Raw genomic sequence first — 13,672 nt, 5'->3', positions numbered from 1 at the left:
TCGTGCAGAGAAATCCAGTCCCGGCGCTTCCAGTTTACCCTCGCAGGTGACTGGGATATCGAGAGAGACCCCTGAAGGAGATACCAATCCTCCATCATTCTATTCAGAGGTATGGTGTTGACTAAACCCTTAGAAGAGAATTCTTGAAACAAACCTTGGCAAAACCAACTTAACTTAAGCTACTTACTTACTCCCCTTCTCACGTGTTAGGCCTAGGTCAGGCACACTGGGGTAGGCTTAGTTAGAAGCACCAGTTGAGTATGTTAGCCTAATGTATATATGACTGTATAAATGTTTTATTACTTTTAAACCATTGTATGGCTAAGAAACCATATCAATGCTTTTACAGTTCTATTTCGCTATTCTTATCTTACTTTACGTACTTTTTATAATAACAGTTATTGCAATTGTGGCAATACATTTCTCTTGTACGAGAAGAAAGACTGTTCAATAAATGTTAACCCTTTATTGATACACGCCCGTCTCTCTATTCTCTACATACTGTGAAAGTAAACTGCACTAGACTGACTGAGTGAAATCTATGTCTATTGTTTCACACGACCCTAGAGATCGACTCTTGATCTGAGGAGCAAAGTTGTCATGTTGCACGGTTGTTGGAAAGCTGAATCCCTTCTTGTCTGTGCCAAGGAAGCTGATCACTTCCTATGCAGAGAAGAAAGTTTCCAGTGACCTCTGAGCTAGTTGGTAACACAACCCAATTAAGTTTAGCATAGTCAGTGGAGGCCTGGAATATAGCCAGTTCCACGTCGATACTACTGTTTATGTTATTCCAATGCGCAGGGCCTAGTGGGAAACTAGGAACTACACTACAACGTCCTTATTGAAACCGGGTAGGGTACCAGCTGATCTTTTATCTTATTGACCACTCTCTATATTGAACACAGAATATAAGGTGCTAAGTAAGGTATTGGCTTTGTGACTCCTTCCACTCCTTCCCGTCTGATCCATATGGACCAATGTGGATTTGTACCCCAGCGTAGTACATCTTTTAATATCCGACGGCTCCACGCCATGATGCACGCAGCGTCTGCCACTTCCACTCTTGCTGGTTGTTTGTCTTTAGACATCGGACAGGCTTTCGATACTCTCAGCTGGGCATATATGCTTGCAGAGCTGGCCAAATTTGGCCTGCCTCAGTCCTATTGTGCATGGGTTAAATTGTTGTATACTAGTCCCACAGCACGCTCTAAGACAGTTAGAATCATCTCTTCCTCTTATTCGATCTCCCGTGGTACGCGCCAGGGCAGCCCCTTATCCCCCATGCTTTTCGTGTTGGCCCTAGAGCCTCTTGCCCAGTGACTGCGTCAAATTATGATTCCGTATGGCATACCGATGCGTGAGGAGATACATTCAGTGTCTTTATACGCGGATGACATGCTGTTATACTTTCATGATTTGGAAGTGGATAAACGAGATGTAGCTGTCCCCTTTTGGAGATTCAGGAGCTTTCTGGCTTGTGTGTTAATGCCTCTAAGTCGTTGGCCTTCGCTTTCTATAACACTTCTGCGTCTCCTACTCTACAATTTGGCCGAATGTGCCAATTTCGCTGTGTTGAGCCTGTCACTTTTAAGTACTTGGGGGTTAATATTTATAGATCGAACGCTGCCACTATTGAGGGTAACGTGGTACGTACCATTAATTTGGTGCGCTCCCAGATTGCCTTTTGGAATACGTTGCCATTGACTGTAGCGGGCCGCGTGGCGGTGTCAAAAATGGTTATGCTACCCCTCCTCCTTTATTACTTCGTGAATTTGCCAGTGGTACTGCAGGCTTGGATTTTTAAAGTACTTGATACGTTACTGACATCTCTTATATGGGGAGCGGGCAGACATCGGTTGGCACTGGCTAAACTGCAGCTGTCTAGCATGACAGGGGTATGGGGGCACCTGATTTTAAGACGTATTGTATAGTGGGGCAGCTGCAGTGGATGGCATATTGGTTGGCTGGTAAGAATTTATTCGAAATTGGATACTCCTTGGGTTGTTTGAGACGTGGGTTACTTCAGTCCCAGCTCTGTCCAGGTGCACCGAAAATACGACATCCTCCCTACTTGCTGCATGTTGCGTTGTCTTACTGGGCACAGGCGAAGAGGTTGGCTCGTTGCCATTTCCTTACGCTCCAAATAGCCCCATATGTGTATGCTTCTGGGATAGGGTTTTTCGGGTTAAGGGGAAATGCTGGGCGCTCAGCTAACGCAGGTATAGGTCACAATTTGTTATTGAGTGGTGCAAGGGGGCGAGGGCAAAAGCCCTATAACCCCTCCACGGTGGTGTGTTGAGATCAACACACTGAAACACAAAAACAAAATGCCCACTGCACTCTAAGATATAGTATAGCACAAGGTGTGTCCATGTGGACACCAGAGCAATTACCAGAGCAATTACAGTCACAGCTACTAGAGAAAATGACAATGTCTCTAAAGTAAATCTTCGTTTAATATTCTTAGTGGCCAGCCGACACGGGTTTCGTCGCAAAGGAATGTAATTTCTGCGACTCCTCAGGGCTTACGTATATTCTGGGCCCCCTATAAGGTCGCTAAGCCGGTGATAATTCCGACCCGGCTGGGCTCTGGACCTGGTAGATGTTGTTGCCCCAGATGCAGGACACACGTCTTAAAATCCAACTTACGGAAAGGAAAACTCTGATATGAGTTAAAGGTGTCTTAGCTCGTATTCCGCTTGGCACAGATGTCTGATGGACCTTTTGGTCTGTAAAAGAGGACCCGCGGTCCCGCAGGTCAGAAGGTCAGTGGAAATAGTTCGGGGAGCGAGTCAACTCCCTAAGTGTTGAAGCCCCTGTTAGGCGAATCCGAAGTGGTAGAGGTAATGCGGGATGCACGTTGCCGGTTGCCGTGTTCCTGGTGTGGACACCCTGTCCCAGAAGTATACACATATGGGGATATTTGGAGCGTAAGGAAATGGCAACCGAGCCAACCTCTTCGACCCCCGAACTATTTCCACTGACCTTCTGACCTGAGGGACCGAGGGTCCTCTTTTACAGACCAAGCCTCTAATGTCACATTCTTTATAATGGGACACCGTGTTTAGTTAAATATCTCCTGGTCACTGTGGTTAAACGCAAAACTTTCAGCTGATGTAATGTGTTTAGAAATGAGCTGCAGCAAACCAGTTGTTGTCATAATGTACAATACTATGTATACAAGACATATCCCATCCTGCTGTCTTAAAACTCGGATAAAGCCCGATTATTCCGAAAAGCTCTCTTAAACCGGCATTTAGGAGGGCTGCACGTTGCACACAACAGTTAACACATTCACAAATGTATGTTCACAAGATAAACATTTAGTACAAAAATAAAATGAGCCTGTTTAAAATGTTAAACCACTGTTACATATTATGGACGCCCGACAGAGACAACAGAACAAACGCTTTAACCTCGCACGTGAAAAGCTCGACAAACACAAAGGGCCTGGCTGGTGCTCGTGCCCAGATCCTCGTGGCGAGCTGGCGCCATCTGCTACTGGCATTGGTTTTCGAACCAGATGGATCGCCTGTGTGGCCCGCTACGCTTTACCTTTTGTAGACGCAGAGAGTGGCTGAAAATGATTATTCACAGGAGCAAAAAAAAATAATAATAAACTGAGCGCGGTGTCCCTGGAGTGGGCACCACGCTCAGTCTTAAAAGTTTTTTAAAAAAGAGCGCAGTGTCCCATAGCGCTGCAGCCACCATTGTTCCCATCAGTGACCAGTTACAAAAGAGTGCTCACCCACCAGATAAACCCCACCATGTCACGCCACAAGCAAACGATGCAGTCTGGGTGGCCCAGCCAAGAAGGAGACAGGGCAGTAACAAAAAAGCCTTGTTTTCAATCGGAGGCCAGCATTTAGCATAAATGAGAATGCCAGCCAATGGGAATGATGGGCGGGGCTTCAAGTCCCCTTCTGAAATCTTATTGATCACAATAAGCCTCGCATGCGCGCTCCAGCGCTAGGTCTGCGGGGCCTAAAAAAAACATCAATGCAAACTGTGGTATCAGAATAGCACTACAAGGAGAACTCCCAAAGGTGGTGTGGTAGATGGAGTGGTTGATTTGTATTTTCCACCGATTTACAGAACACTGGTGTTAAGTAGGTATCATAAATTTTTCAAATAGGAACTTAAAGACACCCTATAAGGAGGCCATGGTCTGGCATCAAATGCTGGTGTTGGAAGTCATGAAGAGAGAATCCTGACATCCTGTTCTAGCAATCACTGCGTCTCCCACAAAACCCATCAGGGTTGGAGTATAAGAATGTAGCTGAGAAACACTTGGCAGTGCAAAACACAAATAAACCCACAAAAAGCTTTAGTATCAAATAAATATATTACGTTAGTAGTCACAGAGAAATAGCAACAACATACAAGTTCAAAAGAATGTACCCAACAGAATCAAAAGGGAAAATAAAAAGGAAAAACTATTATTAACGAACTTTAGAGAAAAGCTAAGTATAATGTTGTAAAGGACAAAAGAGTCCCCATTTACTCCAATATACCATTCCAAGAAATCTTTTCAGTGACTGAGAACCCTGTAAGCACAGTTACCTGTTACAGCGTTGTAGTAATAATTAAATTGCATTGCTTATTCCTCAGAATCTGAATAAGTGAGAAAAAAGGTACAAAAGAAATCATAGAGGCTGTCTTTTTTTATGTGAGAGTTTCCCTTTAAAGTTCAGGTTAAAATTAAATTTGGAGCATTCATAGTTTGCTCCTTTAAATCAAATATTCTCACTATTATCAGTGATGGAGAACAGTCCAATACAGTATATGCATACAAAGATAAATGAAAGAATTTGTGTTACATTTAACAAGCCTCTGGGCATATACATATAAGTTAACTTGTAAACATTTAAACACAAGACATACCTTTGCAATTATTTCAGAAATATTTTTCAAGGACTGTTTTATTGGATATTTCGCCATATCCCACTGGAACCGCGTTATATATGTAATCAAGTCCACTAAAACAAAACAATGAACAATGACTGACTTAACAATTTGACCAAGCCGGGATAATTCCATGCTTCATCTTAAAAACTTACTCAACAAAATGAAAATTATTTCAACATTGCAATAAGAAACAAAAAACAGATTTTAGCCCTCACTAAATCCACATATGAAGGTCCCATAGTTTTTAAAGAAAAATAAGTTTTAAACATTTGGGCAAGACCGGTGCTATTTTCAGGGTAGGCCTTGAGAACATCTCGAATTTTATTTAGCAAAAATCTTAACTACGTTTTCGATAGTAGGTGAAGATTTTAAATTATATTTTATATTTATTAATGGCACAATTTCCTGCAGTGTGAATTATATCACATACACAAGAGAATTTCTCACTAGTAAATGTCTGAATACTTTCATAAGCCATGTATATAAAAATGAAGTCAAGGCTGTTCGCTATGCCACTGACGGGTACTCAAGTGAGCCTTTACTTTAGCCCTCAGAATGCCCTCTTAATTTTTACTATAATCATTTGCATCAGTAAATGGTGAAACATTTAAAACAAGAAAATAATTCTTATTAAAAAACATATTTGAAAGACATCAATAGGAAAGCCAAGTTTGGGTGGAAAGTTTAAAATACACCAACCATGGAAGTACTTCATGATTACAAATGGAAGGCCTGAGTATGTATGATCCTGGATTCCAAAGCAGTTCACAATTAAACCCGGTATGAAGCATAATTTCAACAAGGATGAAAAAGGAAAATGCTACTTACCCAGTAAGCATCTGTTCCTGGCATGTAGTGCTGTAGATTCATATGCTGTGCATACTCCTGCCATCTAGTGTTGGGTCCAGATGCGTTTGAGGTGTTTAACTTGAAGGAAGTCTGTCAAGTCACGAGGTAGTGTAATTCCTCCTCTTGCTGGTAATGAGCATGGTCTTCGAACACATTGTTAAATTGATTCTCCCAAACAGCGGGTGAGGATGGAACATGTAGCGAAGCGATGAACATACAGAAAGATGGCCATGCAAAGAAAGAGGAAAAGAGATAGAAAGACGACTGCAACGGCCACAGGCATCTGGGGAGGAGGGTGGGTACATATGAACCTACAACACCATGAACAGATGATTACTGGGTAAGTAACCTTTTCAGTTTGAGGCATGTGTGGTTGTAGATACACATGATGTGCATAGACTGTAAAGCAGTCTTCCCGGAAAGCGGTGGCTAGCCTGTGTAAGTTGCAGAAGATTGAAGAAGTGTACGGAGAACAGCCTGGCCAACAGTGGTTTGTTGCGGAGCCAGCACATCCCCACAATGTTTTGTAAAAGTATCTGGTGTGCACTAGGTAGCTGCTTTACAGATGTCAGCTCTAGGGATGTTCCGCAGGAAGGCCACAGAAGCTCCTTTTATTGCAAGGGGAGCGGGGTGAGGCGGTGCCATATTGAGAAGCTGCACTTCTGTACTGCGCCACGATGGCGGATGACCATGCTGCGGGAGGTTCTGTCGTTAAGTGGCTCATTCCTTCCCCAGGGCCCCCGCCATCTGGGAGAGAGGGGAAACAGCACAGTAGAGCTCTGAGCCCTTCGTAAGTTCCTGTTCCTGAAGTGGGATGTACTTCAATTGCCTGGGAATTGGAGGCGAGATCTGGGTGCACATTATCATTAAGGACAAGGCCAAGGATGAGGATCCTAGGCACCGTGGCAGGGACGACTTGAAATGAAATGAAATGAAATGAAATGAAATTAAATGAAATGAAAAACAGTTTTATTAAGCACTAACAGCTGCCCTGGGGCGTCCAGGCGCTAAGACTAAAACAGTACCTTCAGAAAAAAAGAACAGGGGAAGATCTAATTAATTAAAAAGAAAAGTCTTGACTGCATCGCAGGGGTAGTTGAGGTCCCCCACCACCCACTGGGCCTGTGGTGCAGCCTATGCTGGATAACGCAGCCCTACTACTAGGAATTCAGTCTCCCATACGGCACTGGAGAAAAAGGCAGGGGGAGAGTGTGATCTGAGGTCACGCTGTTGTGCCAGTACCTCCGCAATGTGGCTGAAAGGGTATCTCGGATTTCGGAACCTGTGACAGAGGCCCAAACATCCAATAAGGAAATACTGTGGAGGCTGGAGGACTCAGAGAATGTTTTTTTCCACAGGGAGGTGGGGGGTGGGGAGGTTAGGTTTGAGGGTCTGGACATAGCGAAATTTCTAGACGAATGGTCCGCTCCCTTATCCCACAAGATAAGTTATCCTCCTGTTATGTCACTGAAAACGCTCATCGGGCATTGGGTAGACCTCCGCCCCATGGGGCCTTGCATAGGACAGTTTAGCCCATTTTCTGAACTACCGGAATAGAGACCTGATTCTTGCCGAAGAGCGCAGACTCATGGGCATGATATGAGAATTCTAGATTATATAAGAATTCCCGGATTACACTAGAGAGGTGCAGAAACAGAGGAGTACCTTTGATGAAGTAAAGGCCAGACTGAGAGGCTTGAAGCTGCGATATATGCTTCTGTTCCCAGCCAAGCACATGGTACTCTTTCAAGGGAAATCCTACTTTTTACTTACACCTGTAGCGGCGTGGCACTGGACAGAGGAGCAACCCCACACACTGCACCCCTGGGAGACAAACAATAATCTCCCTCTCCTATGTAACGGAGTGGGTAAGGCCCAAGACCAAACGGCGTCTCAGAGCGGAAGAATGAAACAAAACCGATCGACTATGGCCCTGACATGGCGCAGTCAAAATAATCCGGAACGGCGGTGCACCTCCTCAGACTCAGAGGGGAGCCAGCAGTTTGGGGGATGGCGGACAATTTCAACAGAGGATGAATCAATGCATGCCACTAGCCAAGCAGTGGAATCCGAGACTCCGCATCTTCTAGTTGCAGCCATCACGGCTCTCGAGGAGGACCAGACGCAGGACTCTCCAGTGGTGGTCGCCACCAATCTGTCAGAGGTACCATAATGGCACTAGGACAGTCTGAGTAGGGCCAGAAGACAAAACACCAACATCACTTACGAGGCCTTCCCCCCCCCCCCCTTGTTTGTTGTTCTCAGGAGTAGGAATGTAACTACTACTGCTTGCTCCATGTTTTTCCTCTGTTACCAGGAGCAGATAATTTATATGTTTTGATTTTGAGGTTCAGGAAACTGAATTAATGGGTTGGGGGGCTGCAGACCTCTCTGACTCTCCTATCGAGTTGTTTCCTGGTTGGATACTTGGGGTATCACATGCAGGGTTTTTTGTGGCGTGAGGAAGGGTTGAGGTCAAGAGTGGATTTTCCAGTTATGTTTCGGTTAGGGGGTTGCTCTACATTCACTGTCAAGTCTTACTACTGTCAAGACGACACACAGTGGGGACATCGCCTCATTATGGAGCCCAACCCAGAGACTTGTTTGGCATCCACCCCTCAAATCACTGCTGGTACCCTTCCAGGGCTCGGACCACCTCTCGCCTTCAACATGGTAAGCGACAAACACGCAAAGTCACTAGATGGGGGCAACATTTCTGTTTTATTGTGAAATGTTAATGCATGGAGGACAAGATAAAGAGAGGGTTAGTTGCACAATATATAAGGAGAGCCAACCAACTAGTATTTATGCAAGAAACACATCTCAAGGGAACACAATTTTGATCCATAAGAATCGTCCCTTCACTGTTATTAAAAGTTAAAACAGTCCAGTTGGGAAGGTATGTCAGAGTGAAGGAACTGCGGGGTCGTCGGGGTGTATATGCACCTCCTAGACTACAGACCCCAACCTAAGAGACAATATCACATACCCTCTTGGAGGAAGGCTCCTCTCTTCATTTACAGGAGGAGATTTATTATCATGGACCCTACCCGAGACAGGTTGGGGCCAACTACACCACACTCCTGTTCGACTCATCTTGCTAATTTTGCAACCACCTTGAGACTGATTGATCTGTGGAGAATGGCTCACCCGCAAGATAGGGGCTACTCCTACTTCTCCACGGCCCACCGGGTTTTCTCCCGATTGGATTATATCTTAGCACCCGTGGGAAAGGCACAGGAGGTGTGGTAGGCAACTTATTTGGTTTGGGGTTTATCAGACCTCTCGTCCTTGCTGTTGTGAATGGATGGGGGTGGGAGAACGGGCTCTTCCTGGAAATTAAATGCCCAGGACCTGAAGGACAGGGAGGTGGAAGTTGGCCTCAGGGTGGACACCGAACATAATTTTTTTTAAACGAGGGCAAGGTCTCCTCTAAAATTACACTGTGGGAGGCTACAAAACAGTCCTTCGAGACAGAGCACAAAATCTGGTGGCACAGAAGCGGAAACGAGCATATGGTGCCTTAAAATCCCAAATACGGGAGTTAGAAAGTAACCTGGATCCAAACCCTACTGTACTTGAACAATTATCATTTATTCATTCATTGATAACTTTATTTCGGTCAATGGAGACCATAAAAGCACAGAGCAATAGGTACATAAAAACAAAGAAGGTTAAAACAATAAATTAGATATACGTTAAAACTTGAAGCTAAAATTGAATTAAATTTGATCGTTATCAAGCTATACAGTACATTTGATAAAATTAAGAGATGAGCAAAAATATTATAGAATACATCTCTTATGCCACATACCCAACAAAAACCTGGATACAGCGAAGACGATTGGAGGGTGGGTATCAAATCTTAAAACCCGAGCAGCTTGGGCACATTGGATAAAACCTAAATGCCTGCAGAGTGGAACCAGCCAACATTTCCTAATTGTGTGGTACGCCGGGCAAAAAAACAGGACATGGCATACATCTTCTTGCTTATAGTTACAGTGAACAATTATCACTCCTCAGGGAAGAACACTGTGCCTTGGCACAGGGTTATGCAAAAGCACTGATGCATGTAACACTGCACAATTTATTTGATGTCAGAGAGAAAGCCAGCAGACTGTTAGCCTGGCTGGGGAAGAAAGTGCTAGAAACTAGATGGGTGCTCCATGTGTTTAGTCCAGATTCAGACACAGCTATTGCCCAAAAACCTTTGCACACTATTATGAAGAGCTATAAAGGCCTATACCTCTGCAGTCTGAATCCCAAATAGTGGAGTATCTAGACTCTATTAACATACCGATACTGGATGCAGAGGCTTGTGAGGCATTTGAGGTGAAAATAAGCCTGACAGATGTACGAAATGCTATAGCCCAGCTCAATACTAATAAAACTCCAGGACCCAATAGGTTGCCAGCCAAGTTCTATAAAAAATATGTCTATCTACAAGGGCCCAGCTCCTAGATACGTTTATGTAGGCCAACTAAATAGGTGCTCCCCCTCCCGACCTCTAGAAAGCGACTGTTGTTGTAATCCATAAAGATGGAAAACCCCAAGACCAATGTTGCTCGTATTGCACGATCTCCCTACTAAATATAGAGGTCAAGATATTGCCACCGGTTTTAGCTACCAGGTTAATAAATACTATAACACCTCTTGTCGATATGGACCAATCTGGCTTCCTGCCCAGCAGGCCAACTTGCTACAACCTAAGACGTACCCACAACTGGATCAATGAAGTACAGGGACGTTCGGAGCCTCGTATCTTATGAGCTCTAGATGCAGAGAAAGCATTTGACACAGTGTATTGGCCCTTTCTGGAGCACACCTTGGTAAAATTTGGGTTTGGCCCCAAGTTCAGAAAATGGGTTGCACTACCATACCAGGGTCCAAGGGCATCTCTGAGGGTGAATGGGGTGATGTCTACTCATTTCGACATGGGCCGAGGCACGTGGCAGGGATGCCCCCCTTCTCGTAGCCTTCGTATAAAAAAATCACTGGCATGTAGAATCCGTGATCACCCCAGGATTCCATGGTTCTCTGAAGCAGGTCACTTAACCCCTGTCCTCTCTCCCCCTGCTATTTGGAGTATGAGACGAATATGGCAGACACTCAGGCTACCGGGTAAATTGGAGAAAGTCACTACTACACTTTCTACATTAGATCTTCCACTTCCTCAGCAATTGATGTGTACTACCTTAGGACTCAAGTATTTGGGTGTGTTCCTGACTCTAAACAAAGAGTCCAACCACAAACGTAATCTGGGGAGGATTATTCACAATTGTCCGGAGGACATGTGCAAATGGAAAGGACTTCCCTTTCATTGCTAGATAGAGCCGCTATGGTCAGGATGATAGTACTACCCAAACTACTCTATGCCATTCACCATACGTATTACTCAATCTCCCAGAATATCTTCGCAAGAATGAAGGGGGTGCTCTGTACATTTTTATGGGATGGTAAGCACCCTAAGATTGCCCGGACCACATTCCAGCGTAGCCCGTATAATGGTGGCATCGCTCTGCCGGATATTCTGGGATACTATTGGGCCTCCCATCTCATCAACGTCAATGACTGGCTTTAAATTCCCCACCCCCTCCCCCGATCACTCCACCTTTAGACTGGAACGCCACTCCTGCTTCCACTATTGTATGGGGGCCGGGGAACCTCTGACCTTCTCGCCACCAGACTGGCAGTGGAGAGCTGGATCAGAGCCACAAAAACTATGGGATGATATGGCAGGCCCACCAGGGAAATACCACAGTGGGAGGGAAAATGACTGGAAGAAATTGGCAAACTGAAAAGTTTTAGAACATGGGACCTGATTGGAATTACTAAAATTGGAGATTTTCTGGAAGGAGGCAACCTGATGCCGTTCGAATCCCTGAAATGTGAATACAAGATGCATGATACTCAATTTTTAAAATATGTGCAACTACGACACGCATGGTCAGCCGAGGGGCTCCCTGCGGAGGGAATACCCGAATCTGCGCCGCTTGAGGGGAGATTACTTACAGAAGGTCTGGGGAGGGAGGGGATTTCCACCACGTATCGAACCCTCCTTAGTAATAAACCTGACAGTTTGCAGAGCTTTGGAGGAAGCAGGAGATGGATGTTGGGGTAATGGAGGATACTGACTGGGAGGCAGCCCTGACAACCGGGAAGAAGCAATAAATGCACGGTTTCAGCTTTTTCAATTTAAAATTCTGCATAGGGTCTATTATTACATCCAACAGCTTCATGCAATGGGTAGAGCACCTGTTCTCTCCTGTCTCCGATGTGCAGACGAGGATGCTCCTTTTTCTATACAATCCGGAGTTGCTCCAAGGCCCAACTCTTTTGGGGAGCCATTACTAGTGAACTTTCTGCCATTAATGACCTTTCCCTCCCTATGGACCTCAAATACATTGTTCTGAGGATCCCTGTGACAATTGTGTGCCACAAATTCAACTGACATTCTGTAATCTTGCCTAGGTGATGGCTAAGAGAGACATGGCCTGCCACTGGGGATCGGCCAAGGGCCCTACGGTTCGAGAATGGAGAAATGCTATGGACATGTATAGGATAGCTGAAAGGGTGACATATCTCAACAAGGGCTGTCCTAGAAAGTTCCATAAAATAAGGAGTAAATTGATATCCCATTATTTTTTAGAACATCTACCGCCGGGGGAGGAATGCAGGGGAGTCTCCAAAGTGGGGTGATAGCCATACTATCCATGGTATTGTTTTCGTCTCTTGTAGTATTTCGTTACAGTAGACAGCGAACTGGACTGAAATGTTACCGGTGTGAGAGGAGAGGGCATTTGGTGGGAGTCCTACGTTCCATTGCTCGTCAGGGATTATACTGTGGTAGCCTCCTAGGGGCAATTAACGCTTGTATTCATACTGTGTCATTATTAAATTGCTAAAACAACAATTGATGGACAGAATGCAGAACAATGTCATACATTCACCCCAGTACAGAGATCTGGGCCTAAATCCATCTTTTTTTGCACTCCACACCACCCCATTTGAGACATGGCCATATGCAAATCAGTCTTGGCCCTGTGCCTCATAGTAACAGTCCAGCCCGAACTGCCAAGCCATGTCTTTCCTGGACCAGAATCAAGCATTCTAGGACCGGTCTCTGGCTATCAGCCGTCTTCAACCAGGATAGCTTGACTCCCGTGGTGTGAAGAGCATGGGACTCAAGTCGGAGCGTGGCAGTTCGGGCTGGACTATTCCCCTGAGGCACAGGGCCAAGACTGATTTGCATATGGCCATGTCGGAACTGGGGTGGCTTGGTGAGCAAAATAACGATGGATTAAACCCAGATCTGTGACGGGGGTGAATGTTTTGCCACTGTGCAACATTCCGTCCATCATCTTGTTTGTTTTGGTGGTTTGTTTTGCTATTATTAAATTACTAGCATCAATGCAAAATTCAATAAAAAACACTTTAAAAAAAAGACAACATAGCATGCCTGGATACATTTAACAATTCATATTGCAACTGTGTTTTTTGCAATTTTCACCCCGAGTGTTCTGGGTATACTCAGACGTGAGTCCCAGGCTCTCCACACCACTGGAGTCAAGCTATCCAGGCAGATGAAGGCTGATAGCCAGAAACCGGTCCTTGGATGCTTGATTCCGGTCTGGGAAAGACATGGCTTGGTAGTTCGGACTGGACTGTTCCCATGAGGCACAGGGTCAGAGCTGATTTGCATATAGCCAGTGTCTAACCCAGGGTGGTGTGGAGTGCAAAACAACGATGGATTTAGGCCCAGATGCTTGTACTGGGGTGAATGTATGACATTGTTCTACATTCTGTCCATCAACTGTGTTTTTTGCAATTTTCACCCCGAGTGTGCTGGGTATACTCAGACGTGAGTCCCAGGCTCTCCACACCACTGGAGTCAAGCTATGAAGGCTGATAGCCA

The 13,672-nt window shown here is 45.0% G+C and overlaps 1 protein-coding gene across 1 annotated transcript in view; it reads right to left on the bottom strand.

The window, feature by feature from the left end:
* Positions 1-13,672, bottom strand: part of ATP6V1C1 (ATPase H+ transporting V1 subunit C1) — a 484,611-nt gene that overhangs the window by 291,054 nt on the left and 179,885 nt on the right. Inside the window, exon 5 of the mRNA XM_086966092.1 lies at positions 4,885-4,979. Within this exon, the coding sequence (XP_086822218.1) occupies positions 4,885-4,979 (95 nt within the window). The remainder of the gene's footprint in view (positions 1-4,884; positions 4,980-13,672) is intronic.

This window comes from Lissotriton vulgaris, chromosome 4_1 (assembly GCF_964263255.1).
Source record: "Lissotriton vulgaris chromosome 4_1, aLisVul1.2, whole genome shotgun sequence".
NCBI lineage: Eukaryota > Metazoa > Chordata > Amphibia > Caudata > Salamandridae > Lissotriton > Lissotriton vulgaris.
Note: the sequence above shows the minus strand (reverse complement) of the source record. Positions and strands in the feature narration are given on the sequence as shown.